The 17,729-nt window shown below is 35.2% G+C and overlaps 3 protein-coding genes across 3 annotated transcripts; all 3 read right to left on the bottom strand.

Moving 5' to 3' along the window:
• Nucleotides 1–608: 608 nt before the first annotated feature.
• On the bottom strand, nt 609–1,616 carry LOC133824041 (uncharacterized). The gene has a single exon (XM_062256901.1). It carries the CDS (start codon nt 1,614–1,616, stop codon nt 609–611), a length of 1,008 nt encoding a protein of 335 aa, XP_062112885.1.
• A 21-nt stretch (nt 1,617–1,637) lies between these two features.
• On the bottom strand, nt 1,638–3,335 carry LOC133824042 (uncharacterized). The gene is made up of 2 exons (XM_062256903.1): nt 2,987–3,335; nt 1,638–2,329 (listed from the first exon to the last, which is right to left on the bottom strand). Exons 1-2 carry the CDS (start codon nt 3,333–3,335, stop codon nt 1,638–1,640), a joined length of 1,041 nt encoding a protein of 346 aa, XP_062112887.1.
• Nucleotides 3,336–4,521: 1,186 nt separating this feature from the next.
• On the bottom strand, nt 4,522–9,028 carry LOC133822612 (protein ABA AND ROS SENSITIVE 1). Its single transcript, XM_062255006.1, has 10 exons — nt 8,881–9,028; nt 8,676–8,771; nt 8,143–8,242; nt 7,683–7,899; nt 7,183–7,284; nt 6,697–6,795; nt 5,744–5,909; nt 5,315–5,390; nt 5,151–5,197; nt 4,522–5,053 (listed from the first exon to the last, which is right to left on the bottom strand). Exons 2-10 carry the CDS (start codon nt 8,762–8,764, stop codon nt 4,873–4,875), a joined length of 1,077 nt encoding a protein of 358 aa, XP_062110990.1. The 5' UTR covers nt 8,765–8,771; nt 8,881–9,028; the 3' UTR covers nt 4,522–4,872.
• Nucleotides 9,029–17,729: the final 8,701 nt, after the last annotated feature.

The following is a 17,729-nucleotide window of genomic DNA, read 5'->3' on the forward strand; positions in this document are numbered from 1 at the left end:
CATCTTAATAGTGGAATGGATAAATCTTTGTCACTTTTATCTTATTAAGTTATGTGTGAATTAGGTGTGAATTAAGTGTGAATCAGGATTGAAATATGTGTGAATCGGGATTGAACTATGTGTGAACTATAGGTGAACTATGTGTGAACTATGTGTGAATTAGGTGTGAACCAGGTGTCAATTATGTGTGAACCGCGTGTGAAATATGTGTGAATAATGTGTGAACTATATGTGAATTAGGTGTGAATTAAGTGTGAATATGAATTAGGTGTGTCCGAAACAACAAACTTTAACACAAAAAGTCGTATTACTGAACCAATCTAAAAATTCAAATTCTGCAATTGAAGAGTACAAAGTAAAACAATAAAAGTACAAACTAAGCATGTCTAGACGGCGAGCGACAAACAGTGGTGCACGTCACTCGATTGTGGCCCAGGACACTACATCTACTACATCTATGTTGTTTGCTATTCTTCTCACCCTTTGATAAACGTCGTTTCTTCTTTGGACGACCAGCCTTCTGCTTCACTAAAGGAGGAGCTATCATCATACTTCCTATGTCATTTGGTATCACCCAAGATTCTTCATTACCCAGCGTATATACAGATTCACCATAGGATGACAACCACGCTTCTGGAGCATAAACTATATGGACTAATGCCACGATCTCGAGCACCAGCTAGAGCGTGTTCACAAGGAAGGCCTGTCAAATCAAATCTTCTACAACTACATGTTTTCCTCCTCAGGTCGAAATCTCCATCAAGATCACCATCCAATACTGTTATTTCATACTGACTAGACGGAAAAGAGAACGAGGTAGTGGACTTGTCTGCTAACTTTCGCAAATCAGCTTCCACTTCTGTGGCAAGAGGACTTGTAACCGCTGATGTTGCAGTTCGACGCTCGAAAAACCATTTTTGTAAAGTGTGCCTCATAAATTCCATGAGAGAAGTAATTGGCCACCCACGTGCCTCAGCAATGACATTGTTCCAACTTTCGGCAATACCTGTAGTCATTAAATTATATCGATGACCAAGAAAGAAAGAACAAGCCCACTTTTCAAAACCCACTTGATTCTCTAAGTATTGAGCAATTGCAAGATCTTTGAATTTAATCTTCTCAAAATGGCGTAAAAACTCTCGCTTTCTATAAGCTTTCGCTGCAAGGAAGAATTCTTCATGGCAATGGTCAGTTTTGAACTTCGCACGGATATTCATGCTAACATGATGTATACAAGCACCGTGGTGTGCCTCAGGAAAAATTTTAGTCAAGGCACTTGCTATACTAGTATGTCTATCAGACACGAATACTAGATTCTCCACTTCACCAATCGCTTCCTTCAACCTCAGTAGAAAATACAACCATGAGTCATTATTCTCTGAGTCAACTATTGAAAATGCAATTGGATATATTTGCTTGTTAGCATCTTGTCCCATGGCACATAACAAAGTACCTCCACACCGAGTAGTCAAGAAGGTTCCATCTACACATATAACTGGGCGAATATATGTTTTAAACCCCATTATAGAAACACCTAAGGCCATGAGGCAATATTTGAAACTACCTTCATTGTCCATCTGCAAATGAGTAACAGTTCCAGGATTTTTTTGCTCCATCATGTATAGAAATGAGGGAAGTTACTGAAATGATGATTCTGGTATACCTCTTATGTAAGCCAATGCATGCTCTCGACACCTCCAAGCTTTAGCATAGCTCATATGAACTCCATATGATAAACTCATATCTTTTACAATTGACCTTGGCTTGTAATTAACATCATCACCCTCAAATTTTCTCCTTATGATATGTCCAATAAGCCATGGGGATGCCTGACGGTGATCTTTATGTCGAACATCCAATGAGCATGTGTGTTCACCGAAAAATTTACGAACCTCGAACATATTGGAATTAACCAATTTTGTAGCCCTCAACCTCCATTTGCATTTATCATCAACACATACTGTACACCATATATTTTTCGCAGACTTCTTTACTTTAAACTCAAAGTTTTTCTTTAATGCATAAAGATGGAGTTTCATCTTCAACTCTTGCTTGTTCTCAAATATTTGACCCTCTTTTATTTCCCACGAATTGATACTCGAAGAAGATGTCAGTAATTGAGCTGTTGAGGCTGAAGTAGAGACTTTTTCCCCTTGATTCAACAAAAGTGGAGTACTCCATAGATTATCTTCACCAACCTGTCTTACTTTACGACCTCTATTATTTGAGGAATCATGGCTCTTCAATACTTCATTGGAGGTTGACTGTTGTAAATTATGCTTCACAAGTACATCATTGCAGGTAGACCTATCAATATTTTCATTATCATCTGAGCTTAATGCATCATTATTATCATCATCACAACTGTCTTCATTGCCATCTGCATCATTATTATCATTGTTATCCAATAAATTAGCATTGATGACGTGGCAAGTAATCTCTGGACACGTGGCTGACACCTGGAAGCGTCTGCTAGAATATCGACCAGGAGACACAGTAGAAGCAGGGTAAGCCCGTCTTACCCGCGACCAGTCTGGTCGATGGTTCCGTGTACAAGGCAACATTTATGGGAAGATCTTTGTAATCCCAAATTTATCTCACTCAATCTCCTGAGTACCCGATTATTCAGGGGAGAATATCTGTAACAATCTTTTGTAACCCCCCTTGAGCCTATAAATAGCAAGAGATAGCTCAAGGGAGGGACTTTTGGCTTTTGAATCATTCGAAACTATAGTAATTCTCCTAGTAAACTTGTATTGTTCTTCAGAGGTTAGTGAAACTCATTGAACCCTAGTTCTTTGATCACTCTTCTGATTCTTATATCAATATCAATCTAAGTGGACGTAGGTAATTACCAGATCCTGGGGCCAAACCACTATAAAAATTCTTGTGTGATTTACTATTTTTTCCATACGTTCTTCTTTATACATTCATTCACATCAATCACATTTTGACTCCGTGTCAGTTGGCCAAATCTTGGGTCAACAATCATCATCACAACTGTCTTCATTGCCATCAATGCAAAAATCATCATTCACTTTGGTTTCAACTGGAGGAATAGTATACAACTCACATGTTTTAGTAACCAAAGGATCATTACTTCTCTTCTCTATAGTAGACACACATAGGGGTGTTCGATGATTGATAGATGTTCCTATCTCATCAAGAAAAAAAGCAACATCATCATCATTACTAATCAAAGATGGAGGGATACCTTTACTTCCAAAATGATAGATTACATTTAAGTCAAGATCAATACGAGACTTGTCAGCTCCGATTAAAGTATACAATTGATCAACAAGACTATTGTAAGTGATAGTCGTTGGCACCTTCATACCCTTGCTTTGTTTAGCACTAAATGACCAACCTTCGTTCAAAACTTGTTCCCACGACCCATTATATAACACCACAATATTTATATGTGTTTCACCTGTATAACATATGACAAAAGGTTCGAAATCCAAAGGTTATTAGGTAAAACTAGCTAAAAGAAACAAGAAATAAATGTGTGAAGCAAGCATGTGTGAACCAAGTGTGAAACGTGTGTGAACAGTGTGTGAACTATGTGTGAACCCAGTGTGAATTATGTGTGAACCAAGTGTGAATCATATGTGAACCAAATGTGAATCATGTGTTAAGTACTCGTGAACCAAGTCTGAACCAAGTATGAATCATGTGTGAACAAAGTGTGAATAATGTGTGAACAAAGTGTGAACGCAGTAATATAATCGCGAAAATGTGAACCAAGTGTGAATAATGTGTGAACAGAGTGTGAACACAGTGACTTAAATCGCGAAAATCATTCGAAAATTCGTCATCTCAACATAAAATTATTTCTTTTCACAAATTTTTTAGTGTATAGTAGTTCCAAAATTCTATTTAAACTATTACACAAGACACCCATAACCTATAAATAAAAAAATACTTACTCATTATCAAATCAAATATTCAATCTTCTTCAAGTTTGGGAGATGATTTTTATTTAATCTTCTTCAACTTGGGTGAGAAGAAAAGAGATGTGGGAGATAACGTCACTTCTAAATCTTGGTGCAAAAAAATAGTGATGACCTTTGAGATTTGATGATTTGAGAGAGAATATGTATTTGCTATATTTTGTGAGAGTAGATCATTTTCGTGGCTGCTAGGTACGTGCGAGACAAACAAAAGAGAGAACAACTTAATATCTATTGAAGGGTATTAATGTCTTTTTAAGTGCCTATAAGGTCATTAGTGTGAAGGGTTATGGTTATAAATATATAGTAACGAGGCAACACAGTCCAAAATTTGCATCAAAATTAAAACACTTATATTTTAAGTACTGAAATAATTTAAGACTACCATTATCATATGTTCTCTAAATGAAAATTTAAATTTAGAGCAATTTGGCTTTAGCATTTTTAAGTATAGAATATGGTAACTTTGAGTTTTTTCATTGAAAATGGTCTGCACACTCTTTTCTTGCAAACAATGAACCCCAAAACTTTCAAATAAGTTTACAAGTGCTTAAATGCTAATAAAATCTAGTGCCGATGTTAATTGGGATATATTTATTAACTTTTAAATATTAACAATTTTGCTAATATTACAAATAATGTGGTCATTCAAACATGAGTGATACATATTGGAGATTGGAGAAATTGAAGACAAAATTTCAACTATGCGCGGATATAGAGAAATGGCTTTGCTTATCTTGCTATCTCAGTTAATGCGAGTGTACAAAATTATTTTGCAATGAGTGATAACAAGCTCGATAATAGACATGATATTGGACCTGAACTCTTTAAGAACATATCATTTGCGGATAACAACTATTTTGGAAGGTTGACTTTTCAGGACAGATCTGTCTTTACCTCTTTGAGTGATATAAGATACTCACAAATGTTGAGCTCTCCAATCAACTGCGAAATTCTCATCACTGTCATCATCGCTAGAGGATTCTTCAAGTTTTGGCCTCGCACTAACACCCTCTGTACCTTTGCTGCGCTTAGCAGACCTATCGGCCTTCAGCTCCATCTTCTTCTTCCTCAACAATTCAACTTTCTCTCTGTAAGTCCTGAATAAAGGGAACCAAGAGGAACAACAGTAAGTAAAAATAGGGCTTGAAACTAAGGATTGTGTTAACACAATAATACTCTGCAGACAAAACTCACTTTTGCTCAACAGATTCAGCTTCTTCAATCATTTCAGCAGCATCAATCTGCACAATCGAAAGGCTTGAGAATAAGGACTATGGTAACCTCTTTGATTGAAATATATCATAGTAGATTACATGAGCCGAGCATCTAAATGAATAGAATAACTTATAAAACCTTACCTCCTCTTCTTCCATACGATTGTCCACCTCTTGCAAGTCCTCTTGAATCAACTTCTCAAATTCTTTGTACTCATCCCTAACAAAAATTGAAGAAAAATTAAAGATGGTAATGTGGTTTTTATGCTACACTGAAAAATGGCTTCATTAAAGAAAATTTTAATTGGACCAAATAAATTGGTCAAAATAAGAAAAGCACATTCACAACACAGTTGGAAAACCTGACTAGCAAAAGCTACCAATTTATTTAAGGAAACTCGTTCGTGTCTAAAATAAATACAGCTAAACCCGATTTCCAGGAAAATAAAAAATAAAACACAGTTATAAGATGTCAGCAGACTGTAAATCCAGGAGATTCGAAACAATTGAGTAACATTGAAAAGGAAAAGGAAATTATTATCAGAGATAAAACCATTATAAGTAGGAACTTACTTGACATCTGGCTTAACAGGCTTTATGCCCCTTGCAAGTAAGTCGGCTTCCTTGTTATCAAAGAATCCTTCTGGAAGAGCTCCCTTGACTTGCTTTGCTTCAGAACCAGCTATTTGTGACGTTTGTGTGAGCTCCTTGGCAGGCTTCATAATTTCTGTCTCAGTACCTTCAAAACATCCACAGCAAAACAAACATAAAGTTGAATCAAATTGAATGGGACATGTCATAAAGGTAGAGAAGACACTATGGTAAATAGTGGTAAACTAAATTTTTAAAAAATCATAGAGAGCAAACAACAAGCAAATTCCATCAAAATTTATTCTGAATTTTGAAAAGAAACAAAAAAAAATAATCATAATAAATACAAAAAATCATACTGGAAAATCATCGAGTCTTAAACTCTTGATTTTCTTCTTTCACAAGAGGGAAAATTCAGGCAACGCTATGTCAACCAAAGAAAATTTATAAATATATATGTATTTAATTTTTGTGTAGATTTACTAATAAATATATACATACTCAAAGAATATGGAGAAAAAAGAAACAGATAAATGTCCTCCACAGAATCACACAAGAAAGAAATTTGAGATAACAAGATTCCGTTCCAGTCTTCCAGATATCATACATTACAGCAGAAACATTGTTGGCAATTATTGGAAGTGGTTAATGGAAATGAAATTATTGCCTTCATTGTTATAATTTTTTTCAAATGTAATGTCAGCAAGACTATCAACTCCACCTCCACTCTCAATGCAGGACTCCATATCTCATTCATTTGTAAATCAACAACATAGAGCTATATCCACAAATAGTTTTCAACTTCTTCAGTAAATTAAGCAATTTAGGCATAGTTTATTTATCACAGTAGTTGTGCCATAGTTTTTCTTAATTATATTTCAACCCCCCTCTCTTCCCAAATATATATAAATATTAAAAAAAGAAAAACACCTTACCTGTAATGGGCCTTTGAGAGTTACTGTCATCAAAAAAGTTAGGAGGAAGCCCTGACAACTGAGGTTTGGTTGATACTCTAGAATGCTCAGGTCGAGTGCCTTCACAAACGAGAGAAAATTAAGAGAACCATTTTCAGTTCCAGATATTATCGATTACAGCATAGATATTCAAAAACTATCGGCAATTGCTGAAAGATATTACTGAAAATGAACGACCTCCCGAACTGTAATGATTTATCCTAAACAACATTTTTTAATTATAATATAAACCTATCCACTCCAACTCCACTCTCAATACGGGACTCCATATCTCATCAACCTAGTGAATTAACAAAATATAACAACATTATCGAGCATAAACCCAAAAAGTTTCAAAGAATATTGCCAAATAAAGCAATTTATTGTTCACACAGGCATCAACTATAACCATGGTAGTAGTAACATGGTTTTCATAATCACAGACGCAAACAAAAAAAAAAGTCTTACTTGTATTTGCCTTTTGTGAGTCACTATCATCAAAAAAGTTTGGAGGAAGCCCAGATGACGACTGAGATTTGGTTGATGCTCTAGCATGCTCAGGTTGAGTGCCTACACAGAATGACATGGGAAAATTTAAGGGGACTATATTTGATAACAAATGTCAACGATTAAAGCAGAAATTCAGACATTATTGACAACTATTTAAAGCAGTTAATTCAAATGAAATTGTCTCACTAGATGTTATGATATTTACTATCTAACTTTTTCAGATACAATGTAAACCTATCTAATTCAACTCCACTTTCAAAAGAGGACCCCATATCTCATTTGCCCAGTGAAACAAAAAAAAAAATATACGACATTATTGATAGTAACACTTGTATATACAAAGGAAATTATCAAATAAAGTAATTTATTGTTCACACAGACATCAAAATTTACCAAAATGATGGTAGCATGGATTTATAATTATATAAAACTGGAAAAAAGAATAAGAAAAGTCATACTTGTATTTGGCTTTTGTGAGTCATTGTTATCAAAAAAATTTGGAGGAAGCCCCGATGATAACTGAGGTCTAGTTGATGCTACTGAATTCTCAAATCGAGTGTTTTCCAACTCTTCAAAATTTTCATGTTTAGATTTAGGCAACTCCTTACGGGACTCGGGTTTTCCCTTGTTTCCTGCATTTAATGCAGCTGCAGAGGCTTTGAAATTACTCATTGCCTATCCCAACATCAAGTTTTGGTTAGTACAGTCAAGAAGAGCATGAAAATAAAAGACTTTGCAGCATTATTATGTTTCATTTCAAACTAATTTTGTATTTCATCAAAAATCAAACAGGGCTATCATTTATGAACATGGTGAAGCTGCTACTTGTGTTTACATGTGAGCAAAAACACATGGGATTGGTCTCTTATGCGAGTTTATGAAGTATAATGTTGATTGAAATCAGGAATACAAAATCACCTCATGATGTTTACGGGAAACTTGATGTACATCCCAAAAGGATTCGGACTTCAAGACGATATCGCAGACCTTACATACTGGCTGATTATTGTCATTATACCTGTATGCATAAGAACAAAGGCCAAAATGGTCCTCAGAAACAGCATCCTTGATACTTCAAACTTTATTATATGAACCAACTTCTTCAATAATCCAAGAAAAAAAAACCACTAACAAAATCAACTAAAAAAAGACTACTTTCAATAAAAAAGTCCCTAAGCATTGGAAAAGAATGCAAATACTGGAAAAGGGTGTGCAAAATCAATGCTTAAATCAAGAGTGAAATCTTTGTGTACAATAAGAACTAATTGAGGGTGATTAATGAAATCTGTGTAGTTGTAAGGAGTGAATACACACACCAATCAGTAATGAGGTAGTTATTTGTTAAGTAATTCCAAAAATAATATGATAAAACTAATATTGCATAAATCAAAATTAAAGAAAAAAAGAGAGTAAGAAGTTAAAAACGAATGAATGTTATGAGAGAGACAGACCTTACAAGAGGGGAAACTATGCGCTTGTCTTTTTTCTGATCATTCAATCTATCACGAAACGATGACTTTCTTTTCGCTTTATAATCCATCCTTCTTCTGAAAAATTAAGCGAAATATTTTCAAGTCCCCTTTTTTTGTTCCGGGTTTCTTTATACGAAGAGCACGTAAGAAAGAGTATGAGCGGAAGAGAAGGTAAAGAGAGAACCTGAGCTACAATTAATGGTGACTGGTGACTGGTGTTGTGTGGTCAGAGTCAGAGAGCAGAGGGAGTCGACGGAAGGAGCGAACGAGAGAGGGAAATAGCAAAATACCCCACTTACCAAAACTATAATTTGTCCAGACAGCTTTTGTAGTAGTAATTACCCTGCATTTATATTTCTAAAGTATAATTTTGGAACTCTGTTTATTATCTTGTATTTTGAAATCGTTTATTTTGAAATAGTGTATTTTGGTACTTAAATTTTAGTTAATAAAATCTTTCTAATTTAATTAAATTACTCTCAATTATATATATGAGTTCTAAATTCAAATTTAATTACTTAATTACGTATAACTTATAACAGTCTTGTCATATTGATAAAATTTTATTTATCAAATCTATGTCTAGGGTACCAAATATGTATAATTTTAAAATACAAGATGCATGGTTAGTAAAAATGCACATGTGCATGATATGTATAGTGAGCAAGCATTAGTTTCCATGCATAGTGTATTTTTCTATTAATAAATTACTTAATTATTTTGTTTAGTTAATTTAGAAAAAAAAATATTGGGAGGAATTATGTATGAATATTTTTTTAAGAAGCTAGTGTTTATTAGAGGAATGGGAAATAAAGAGGAACAAAAGAGAAACAAGAGGAAGAGGAGAGAGAGAATGGGCGTGTGGCATGAGGGAGAGAAGACCAAGTGGAAACTGTTTTCCTTATTTGGTTTGTTGACAGAAGCTCTTGTTGGTGGCCGACTGCATAGAGGAGGAAGAGAGAGACAGAGGCACGACTAGAGAGAGATAGAGCACGAGAAAAGGAGAAAGAAGGAGAAGAAGAAAGAGAATAGGGTTTTGCTTTGCTTTGTGCTTTGAATTGTAACAACTTAATTTCTCATAATATTATCGAGAATACATCGTTGGTTCATAAACATAAACATTGCTTCTTTATATAAGAAAATCATAATAAGAGAAGGGATCCCATGTCTTTACAAAAATAAAATAATAGTTTTTAACAAAATAAAAATGAGCAACATTATAAATGTAAGAAAAACTTAAAAAGAAATTGTAACGACCTAAAATCACTAATAAGGCTTAAGGGTCTTGATTAGCGTGTCGGGGGGCATATTTGGTTTATGTGTGATTTAAATGATTAAATGCATGATTATGTGATATGCATGATTATATGAATATGTGAAATGCATGTTTATGAGTACTAATATGCATGTGGGCCTTGTTTAGCTCATAGGAGCATATTTGTAATTTTTGGCCCGTTGAGGGCATACATGTGATTATATGTGATAAATTGTTGAGACCACATTATTATGTGGATATATTTGTACATATGGTTCGAGACGGTTCTAGTGGGCGGATTTGCAAAATAGTCATGGTGGAGATTTATACCCGGCTCGGGGGAGCCTGGGGGTATTTTCGGGAATTTAGAAAATATATTGGGGATTATTAGACATTGGGTAAATAATTGGTGATTAATTGGATGACGAGATTTAAGTGGTAAATATTAGGAACACTCGTGGAATTAGTGGAAATTGGGAACAATGACTATTCTACCCCTAGATGGATTTCAGGGTTAGTTTTATTTAGAAGGGTAAAATGGTCTTTCGGTTATTAGAGGATATAACTAGGTTTTATTTTAGAATATAGGGAAAATATGTAGAAATATTGAAGAAAGAAACAGAAAGCTCTCTCTCTAACGATTTCTCCTATCTCTCTCTCCCTTGTGGACTTGAAGCTAAGAATCCAAGAGGAGCTTAGGCTAAGCTTTGGGGTTGAGATCTTTGAGGAAATTGAAGGAAAATTAAGCTTGAACTGTGGCTGGAAATCAGAGGAAAAGTCAGAGTTTTAGAGATGAGTTAGTGCAAAGATTCAACTGGAGATTGAGCTCCCAAAGTGAGGTAAGAATTTGGACCTTAATCCTTGAATTTTAATGGATTGTTTTAGGTGAACTATAGATTCTTGAGTATGAGAGATTATGATGTGTTAAACTGAGTTTATGGAGTAATTATGGCTAGGGAATTAGGATATGTATTCTGTATAATTGCTGAGTTTTATTTGGGTGATTAAAATGTGTAGTTTAGTATGAGTTTGTAGCTGAAATTGGTGTTGAATTGAAGGGATAAGTGGGGAAAATTATGGGCAAGGTTTGAGTGTTCTTGGCTTGGAGAAGGAGGAGAAAACCCAGGTTTTCTCTGGGTTTGTAGGGCGCGTCGCAGCGCGTGTGGCCCTTCTGGCCTGGAATGCTCTCTGACTTGGGGCAAGTCGCGACTTGCTAAGCCAAGTCGCGATCCGCCTGAGAATTTTGGCCTTGGAAGTGTTTTAAGAATTGTTAGGGCTCGGGGGTTCGAACCTAGGTGCTCGGGACAATTTTTACTACCCGGTTTAGTAGAAATTGAGGTCCTAAAGGTTAGTTTCTGTCTCCTAGGTATTTTATTTTCTGATTGGAAGTTGATATAAATCAATGGCCCTTGTGACTAGGTTTATCGCCAAGGCTCGAGGCTAAGGACTGTGCTCGGAACTAGTTCACCTTCTCTACTCGAAATTAACGGTAAGAAAATTGCACCCGGTTCTGTGGCTATGTTGGGGCTAAGGTTCCCTATATTTGAATGCTATATAATTATGATATGCCATGTGAACATGAAATAAATGACCTAAGAGTGTCGGGACTGATATTTGTGCACAGGATGTGGCTTAGCCACTGGTAGATGAGGTTAATTAAATAATCACTAAGCTCGGCCTAAGCGAGCTAGAGTCAGTGGATGTAATGCCCCGAATTCTCCGATGTGGTTTAGTGGCGGTTTAGTTGGCCGGGAGGGCCATAATTGTTTAATTACGCCATTAAATGAATATATGCATGTTGATGTGAATTATATTATAATATGATGTCATATGCATGCATGTGGGTCCACATTTGAAATATTATGTTGTTCTGATAATTTGGCCCATTGAGGGTAAATTTGTGTATTTGGGTGCATGGTGTGATTTGTGAATGAGATTCCATCATTATGGAGATATATTCGAGCTATTCGGCATGAGACAATTTTTTTTAGTGGATTAGCGGTTTTGTCATAACATGGTCAATTTTGGGGTAATAGAAATGTTTATTTGATGATAAATTGGGAATATTGGAGATCAGGGTGAAATTCTGGAAGTTTTGACTATAATGTCCCCGGGGGTGTTTTCGGGACCCCGAGCATTAGGTTTTATTTGAGGTTACTTAAGCTTGAAGTAGCTGTCAGATAGAACGTACGATTAGAAAACCTCTCGTTCTCCTTCGTTAGTTCATTTTTGCCACCCGAAGCATATTTGGTGAAATCTTCAGTTCTAGGAGTCAGAATCAAGTGAGGATCGAGGCATAGCGATCCTAGGAAAGATTAGAAGCTTCTTGACCGAAGGATTTGACAGAAAACAACATAATCGAAGGTAATCTAAGTTTAAAGTTTTGAGTTTTTAGAGTTTCTAAGCTTTGAATTGGACTTTGAATTGTTGAGTTTTCGATTCGTTTGAACCTTGGGTTTTGAGGGTTTTGATGCATTGGGAAGCTTGGGAACCTTGTTTTGATGATTGGGGAATGTTTAGGTGTAACGACCCAAATTTGCTAATAAGGCTTAAGGGCCTTGATTAGTGTGCCTGGAGGGCATGATGGGAATTATGTGTGATTTTAATGAGTAAGATGCATGATTATGATTTAAAGCATGTTATATGACTACTTGAATATTTGAGATGCATGACTATGTGTATTAGTATGCATGTAGGCCCTGATTAGGTTAGAAGGGCATAATCGTAATTTTGGCCATTATGGGCATAACTGCTTTGATATATGTGATAATTGTCGAGACCACATTATTATGTGGATATATCTGTGATCTGTGACTCGAGACGATCCTAGTGAGCAAAGTAGCGAGAAAGTCATGGCGGGGATTTATACTCGACTCGGGGGGAGCCTAAGGGTATAAATGGGAATTTAGTGAGTATATTGGAGTCTATTTTTAACATCGAGGAATATAATTGGAGATTAGTTAGGTATCAGGAATTAAGCGGGAAATATTAGAGACACTCGAGGAGTTAGCGGGAATTGGGTAAAATGACTAAAATGCCCCTAAGTGGATTCAAGGGTTTAGACTTAATAGGGAGGGCATTAAGGTCATTTGGCTTGCAAGGGATAGATATGCTGAGGCTTTATGTTAGTGGGAATTGTAGAAAGTAATAGAAGTCTGAAAGAAAAGAGAAAAGGAAGGGAAAACAGAGTTGTATTCTCTTGGGTCGGTTTGTGGTTCTCTCACAACTTTTCTGGGGTTTTCTTGGAGCAAAGCTCAGAGGAGAGCTGGGTTAGGCTAAGCATCAAGAATCCTAAGCTAGGATTGGAGAATTGGCAGAGGTTTAGCAGGAACACCCTAACACTTGAGGTAAGGTTCTATAGTTTCTTCATTTTCTGGTTTTGGTTTTTGAACTATGGTGCATAAGCTGAGTTTGATGGGAACTTTAGGGAATTCAGGCCAAAGGGTGAGGAAGAGCAAGCTAAGGAGGTGTAGAGGTTGTCTTGAAATCGAAACTCCATTAAAGGTATGAATTCTAAGCCTCTAACTCTGATGTTTTGACTGGTTTTGCTGAGTTTATGAGCTTAGGGACAACTATGGTGAATTTTGGGATTAGAGATGCATGTGATTGGGTTTTGAGTTTTTGGGGTGCTGGGGATGAGTGGAGTATGTTTATAAGGTTTTTTTTGAGGTTGGCAAAGGTTTGGAGAAATTTTGGTTGAGTTTGGTTCGAGGAAATCGCAGGAAGAGAAATTTGGAGTTGGCCTGTCTGTGACTAGCGCTACAGCGCTAGCCTTTGGGCGCTGTAGCGCTAGGCCATGCATGCTGAGGGGATTTTGCTTCTGTTTGTAGCGCTGCAGCACCCTCCTAAGAGCGCTGTAGCGCTGCCCTATTTTCAGAAAGGGATTTTAGGGTTGTTTGCAAGGGTTTTTGACCAAGGGTTTGGGGTTTGATTCCACCACCTTGTTTGGTGGAACTAGGACTTCCCGGGGGCTCGGGATTGGTCCTGAGGCTAGGTTTTGGACTTGGGGTTTGATGATGACTTTGGCCTATGGTTGTGTTTAGGTGAGCGCTAGAGCTCGAGGGGGATCGTGCTCAAGGAGTCAAGTGATCAAAGCTAGCAAATTGAAAGGTAAGAAAACTGCACACGGTTATATGTTTGTGATGGGACTAAGTGCTCCCGATATTTGTATCGTGTCAATGATGGTATTATGCCATGGGACATGTGAAAGCGGCCTATGAGTGCCGTACATAATATTTGCGCACAGGGCGCGGCTTGGCCACTGGTAGCCGAGGACAGCTTAATATTCACTGAGCTCAGTTTAAGCGGGCTGGAGTCAGTGGGATAACGGAGGGAGCAGCCTGAGAGCGCTAGCCCTAGTTATCATTTGCGATCTGATATATGATATGAGTTGATATGTTTAGTATGTTGAATACTTGATTATACTGTATGATTACATGGTTGGGAGTATGTGATGCAACATGAGATATTGATTTGTCTGTTGATTGCTTATGCTCTGCTGTTGTGTTTTCTTGCTGGGCCTTGGCTCACGGGTGCTACGTAGTGCAGGTAAAGGCAAGAGCAAACTGGACCAACCCTGAGATGGAGAGCTGCGGGGTTGAATGTACATAGCCGGCTGTTCGATCGCCATGGTCGAGGAGTGGATCAGGACAGGGATTGCCTAACTGTCTATTTTGCCTTAGTATGGCTTGTTGTTGTATCTAAACCTTATGACTTTTGTAAATGCTTATTAATGAAAATGTGGCTTTTGAGACCAAAACATTTTTAACCCTAGTTCCTTTATAGTTTCAATAACACGTTTTTTAATTAAATGACTTGACTAGCAAGTCTAGCATTTTATAAACACACAGTGTATGGGCATATGCCTACTTAGCTAGTAGGACCCCACTAATCTCATGGGCATAAGCTTGTTTAGTCTATGGGACCCCAAGTAATAATGGCCATTATAATAAGTGTATGTTATATGTATTATGTTAAGTCTTTATGTTTCTTATAAAATTATGTTTATGACTATGTGTTAGATTTTCCTTGCTGGGCATTAGGCTCATTCCTTTTTGTTTTATGTGCAGGAAAATAGCTTTAGAGGCGGTAAGATTCGTGACGCTTAGAGGATGTGTATCGATGGTGAATGGAGTCAAGGGGCCAAGCATTATTCGATTCGAGGATGTAGTCTCATTTTACATTTTTATGGTTTTATATGTATTTTCCGCATTTCTTATGTAATTCTTTTCATTTAAATCATGTTTTTGCTTTTAAAGACAATGGGATCCCATATCCTTCTTAGTATTTTATTTTTTAAGTAACTCTTATTTCTTTTACAAGTTACTTAATAAAATTATGGTATTTTCGTAAAAATATAAGTTTATGTATAGTTTCGTTAATGGTCCAAAAAGTCTAGATTAGTGGGTCATTACAACAGGAGAATTTCCCAAGCATGTTCGAACAGTCAAGTGTGGAAATTGCGGAATATTGGGGCATAATAGAAAGAATTGTAAAAGCCAACCAATTCTAAAAGAATGATAACATTGAGTTGTGAATTGCATACATATCATGATCATTGAGATTGATTATTGTCCTTGAGTACAGTGCATTATGCATGAAAGCATGAACTGTTGTTATCTGTTGCAGTCTAAAGACTATAAAGATGCAATGTTATACATATTTGTTGCGTTGTGGACTTGTGGATAAGAATGTTTATACATTTATTAAAGTACATTTGTTTTTTATTATATTATTATCTATTTAATTTATGAAAAATAGGAATTGATATTAGTGAGAGATGAATTTGACAGAAAAAGGTTATAAAAGATGATAGATTATCATCTTTAAATTATGACAAATTTATCAGTTAATCTTATTTATTTAAGGCTTGCGGTTTAAATTTCTAGGCAAGGTGTTTAAATTTAAAACATAGGGGTTTAAATTTTAAGCTTAGGGGTTTAAATTTAAAACATAGTTGGTTAAATAGAGTTGGATTATAAATACAGCTTAATGGATAAAAATTTGATACCATTTAGCCTTGTGGTTCAAAATTTGATTCCATTTAGCCATGTGGTTCAAAATTTGAAGCCATTTGCATTGTGGTTTAAAGTTTTATGAAAGTAGTTTAAATTTAAAGCTTAGTGGTTTAAATTCTTAGGCAAGTGGTTTAAATTTAAAGCTTAACAGTTTAAATATAAAACTTTGTTGTTTTAAGATACTTGGATTATAAACCCTTTAGGCAAGTGCCATTTTCCCCGCCGCGGCGCACAGAACCTTTAGACATTAGAGCCGCGATGCTCAGAATGAAACAAAAAATAGCAATTATTTGTCACTGGGCGCCGCGGCTCTAATTGATATGGGTCGCAGCGCACAGTCACACCTAAAAATAAAATATATAATTTTTTTTTTTTTGTCACTAACAACTTCTGGTCTAAAATTTTTGACGAATACAGAAATTAGGTTTAAATTTAAAAATAATTGGTTAAATAGAGTTTTATTATAAGTAGAGCTTAATAGATAAAAATTTAATACCATTTAGCCTTGGGGTTTAAAGTTTAAGGCAAGTGGTTTAAATTTAAAGCTTAGTGGTTTAAATTTAAAACATTGAGGGTAAAAGAGACTTGGATTATAAATAGAGCTGAATGGATAAAAATACATAAATTTTGGATTAAAATTTTATAATATTTATCCTTGGGGTTCAAAATTTGATGTCATTTAGCTTAGGGGTTCAAAATTTATAAATTGTGGTTCAAAATTTGATTCCATTTAGAGTTGTGGTTCAAAATTTGATTCCATTTAGCCATGTGGTTCAAAATTTGATGCCTTTTTTTATTGTGGTTTAAAGTTGTAGGCAAGTGGTTTAAATTTAAACCTTAGTGGTTTAAATTTAAAACATAGGGGTTTAAATTTTAAGCTTAGGGGTTTAAATTTAAAACATAGTTAGTTAAATAGAGTTGGATTATAAATAGAGTTTAATGGATAAAAATTTGATACCATTTAGCCTTGTGGTTCAAAATTTAATTCCATTTAGCCATGTGGTTCAAAATTTGAAGCCATTTGCATTGTGGTTTAAAGTTTTATGAAAGTGGTTTATATTTAAACCTTAGTGGTTTAAATTTAAAGCTTAGTGGTTTAAATTCTTAGGAAAGTGCTTTAAATTTAAAGATTAACGGTTTAAATTTAAAACTTAGTTGTTTAAAGACACTTGGATTATAAAAATAGCTTAATGGATAAAACTTTTAATTTTGAGTTCAAAATTATATACCATTTAGCCTAGTTGTTCAATATTTGATGCCATTTGGTTTGTGGTTTACATTCTTAGGTAAGTGGTTTAACTTTAAAGCAAAACGGTTTAAAATTAAAGCTTAGTGGTTTAAATAGACTTGGATTATAAATAGAGCTTAATAGATAAATTTTTTAAAATTGCGATTAAAGAGGTTTAATTTTAAAGTTTAGTGTTTAAAATTTAAAGCTTAGTGGTTTAAAGAGACTTGGAATATAAATATAGCTTAATGGATAAAAATTTATAAATTATGGTTCAAAATTTGATTCCATTTAGCCATGTGGTTCAAAATTTGATGCCATATGGTCTGGGGTTTAAATTTTTAAATAAGAGGTTTAATTTTAAAGTTTAGGGGTTTAAACTTAAAGCTTATTGGATTAAATTTAAAACATTGTGGTTTAAAGATACTTCGATTATAAATATATCTTAATGGATATAACTTTATAAATTATGAATCAAAATTTGAATCCATTTAGCATTGTGGTTCAAAATTTAAAACATTGTGGTTTAAAGA

The sequence above is a fragment of the Humulus lupulus genome, chromosome 3 (genome assembly GCF_963169125.1).
Source record: "Humulus lupulus chromosome 3, drHumLupu1.1, whole genome shotgun sequence".
NCBI lineage: Eukaryota > Viridiplantae > Streptophyta > Magnoliopsida > Rosales > Cannabaceae > Humulus > Humulus lupulus.

Bases quoted from the DNA above. Each gene is read 5' to 3' on its own strand.
- LOC133824041 (XM_062256901.1), bottom strand. From the start codon at position 1,616: ATGGAGCAAAAAAATCCTGGAACTGTTACTCATTTGCAGATGGACAAT.
- LOC133824042 (XM_062256903.1), bottom strand. From the start codon at position 3,335: ATGAAGGTGCCAACGACTATCACTTACAATAGTCTTGTTGATCAATTG. The intron at 2,330-2,986 runs GTTGACCCAAGA...CATTAAGCTCAG, and splicing joins AGACAGTTGTGATGATGATT to ATGATAATGAAAATATTGAT.
- LOC133822612 (XM_062255006.1), bottom strand. From the start codon at position 8,764: ATGGATTATAAAGCGAAAAGAAAGTCATCGTTTCGTGATAGATTGAAT. The intron at 8,243-8,675 runs GTCTGTCTCTCT...TTATGCATACAG, and splicing joins ATAGTTTCCCCTCTTGTAAG to GTATAATGACAATAATCAGC. The intron at 5,391-5,743 runs GTAAGTTCCTAC...AATTTTTGTTAG, and splicing joins CCTGTTAAGCCAGATGTCAA to GGATGAGTACAAAGAATTTG.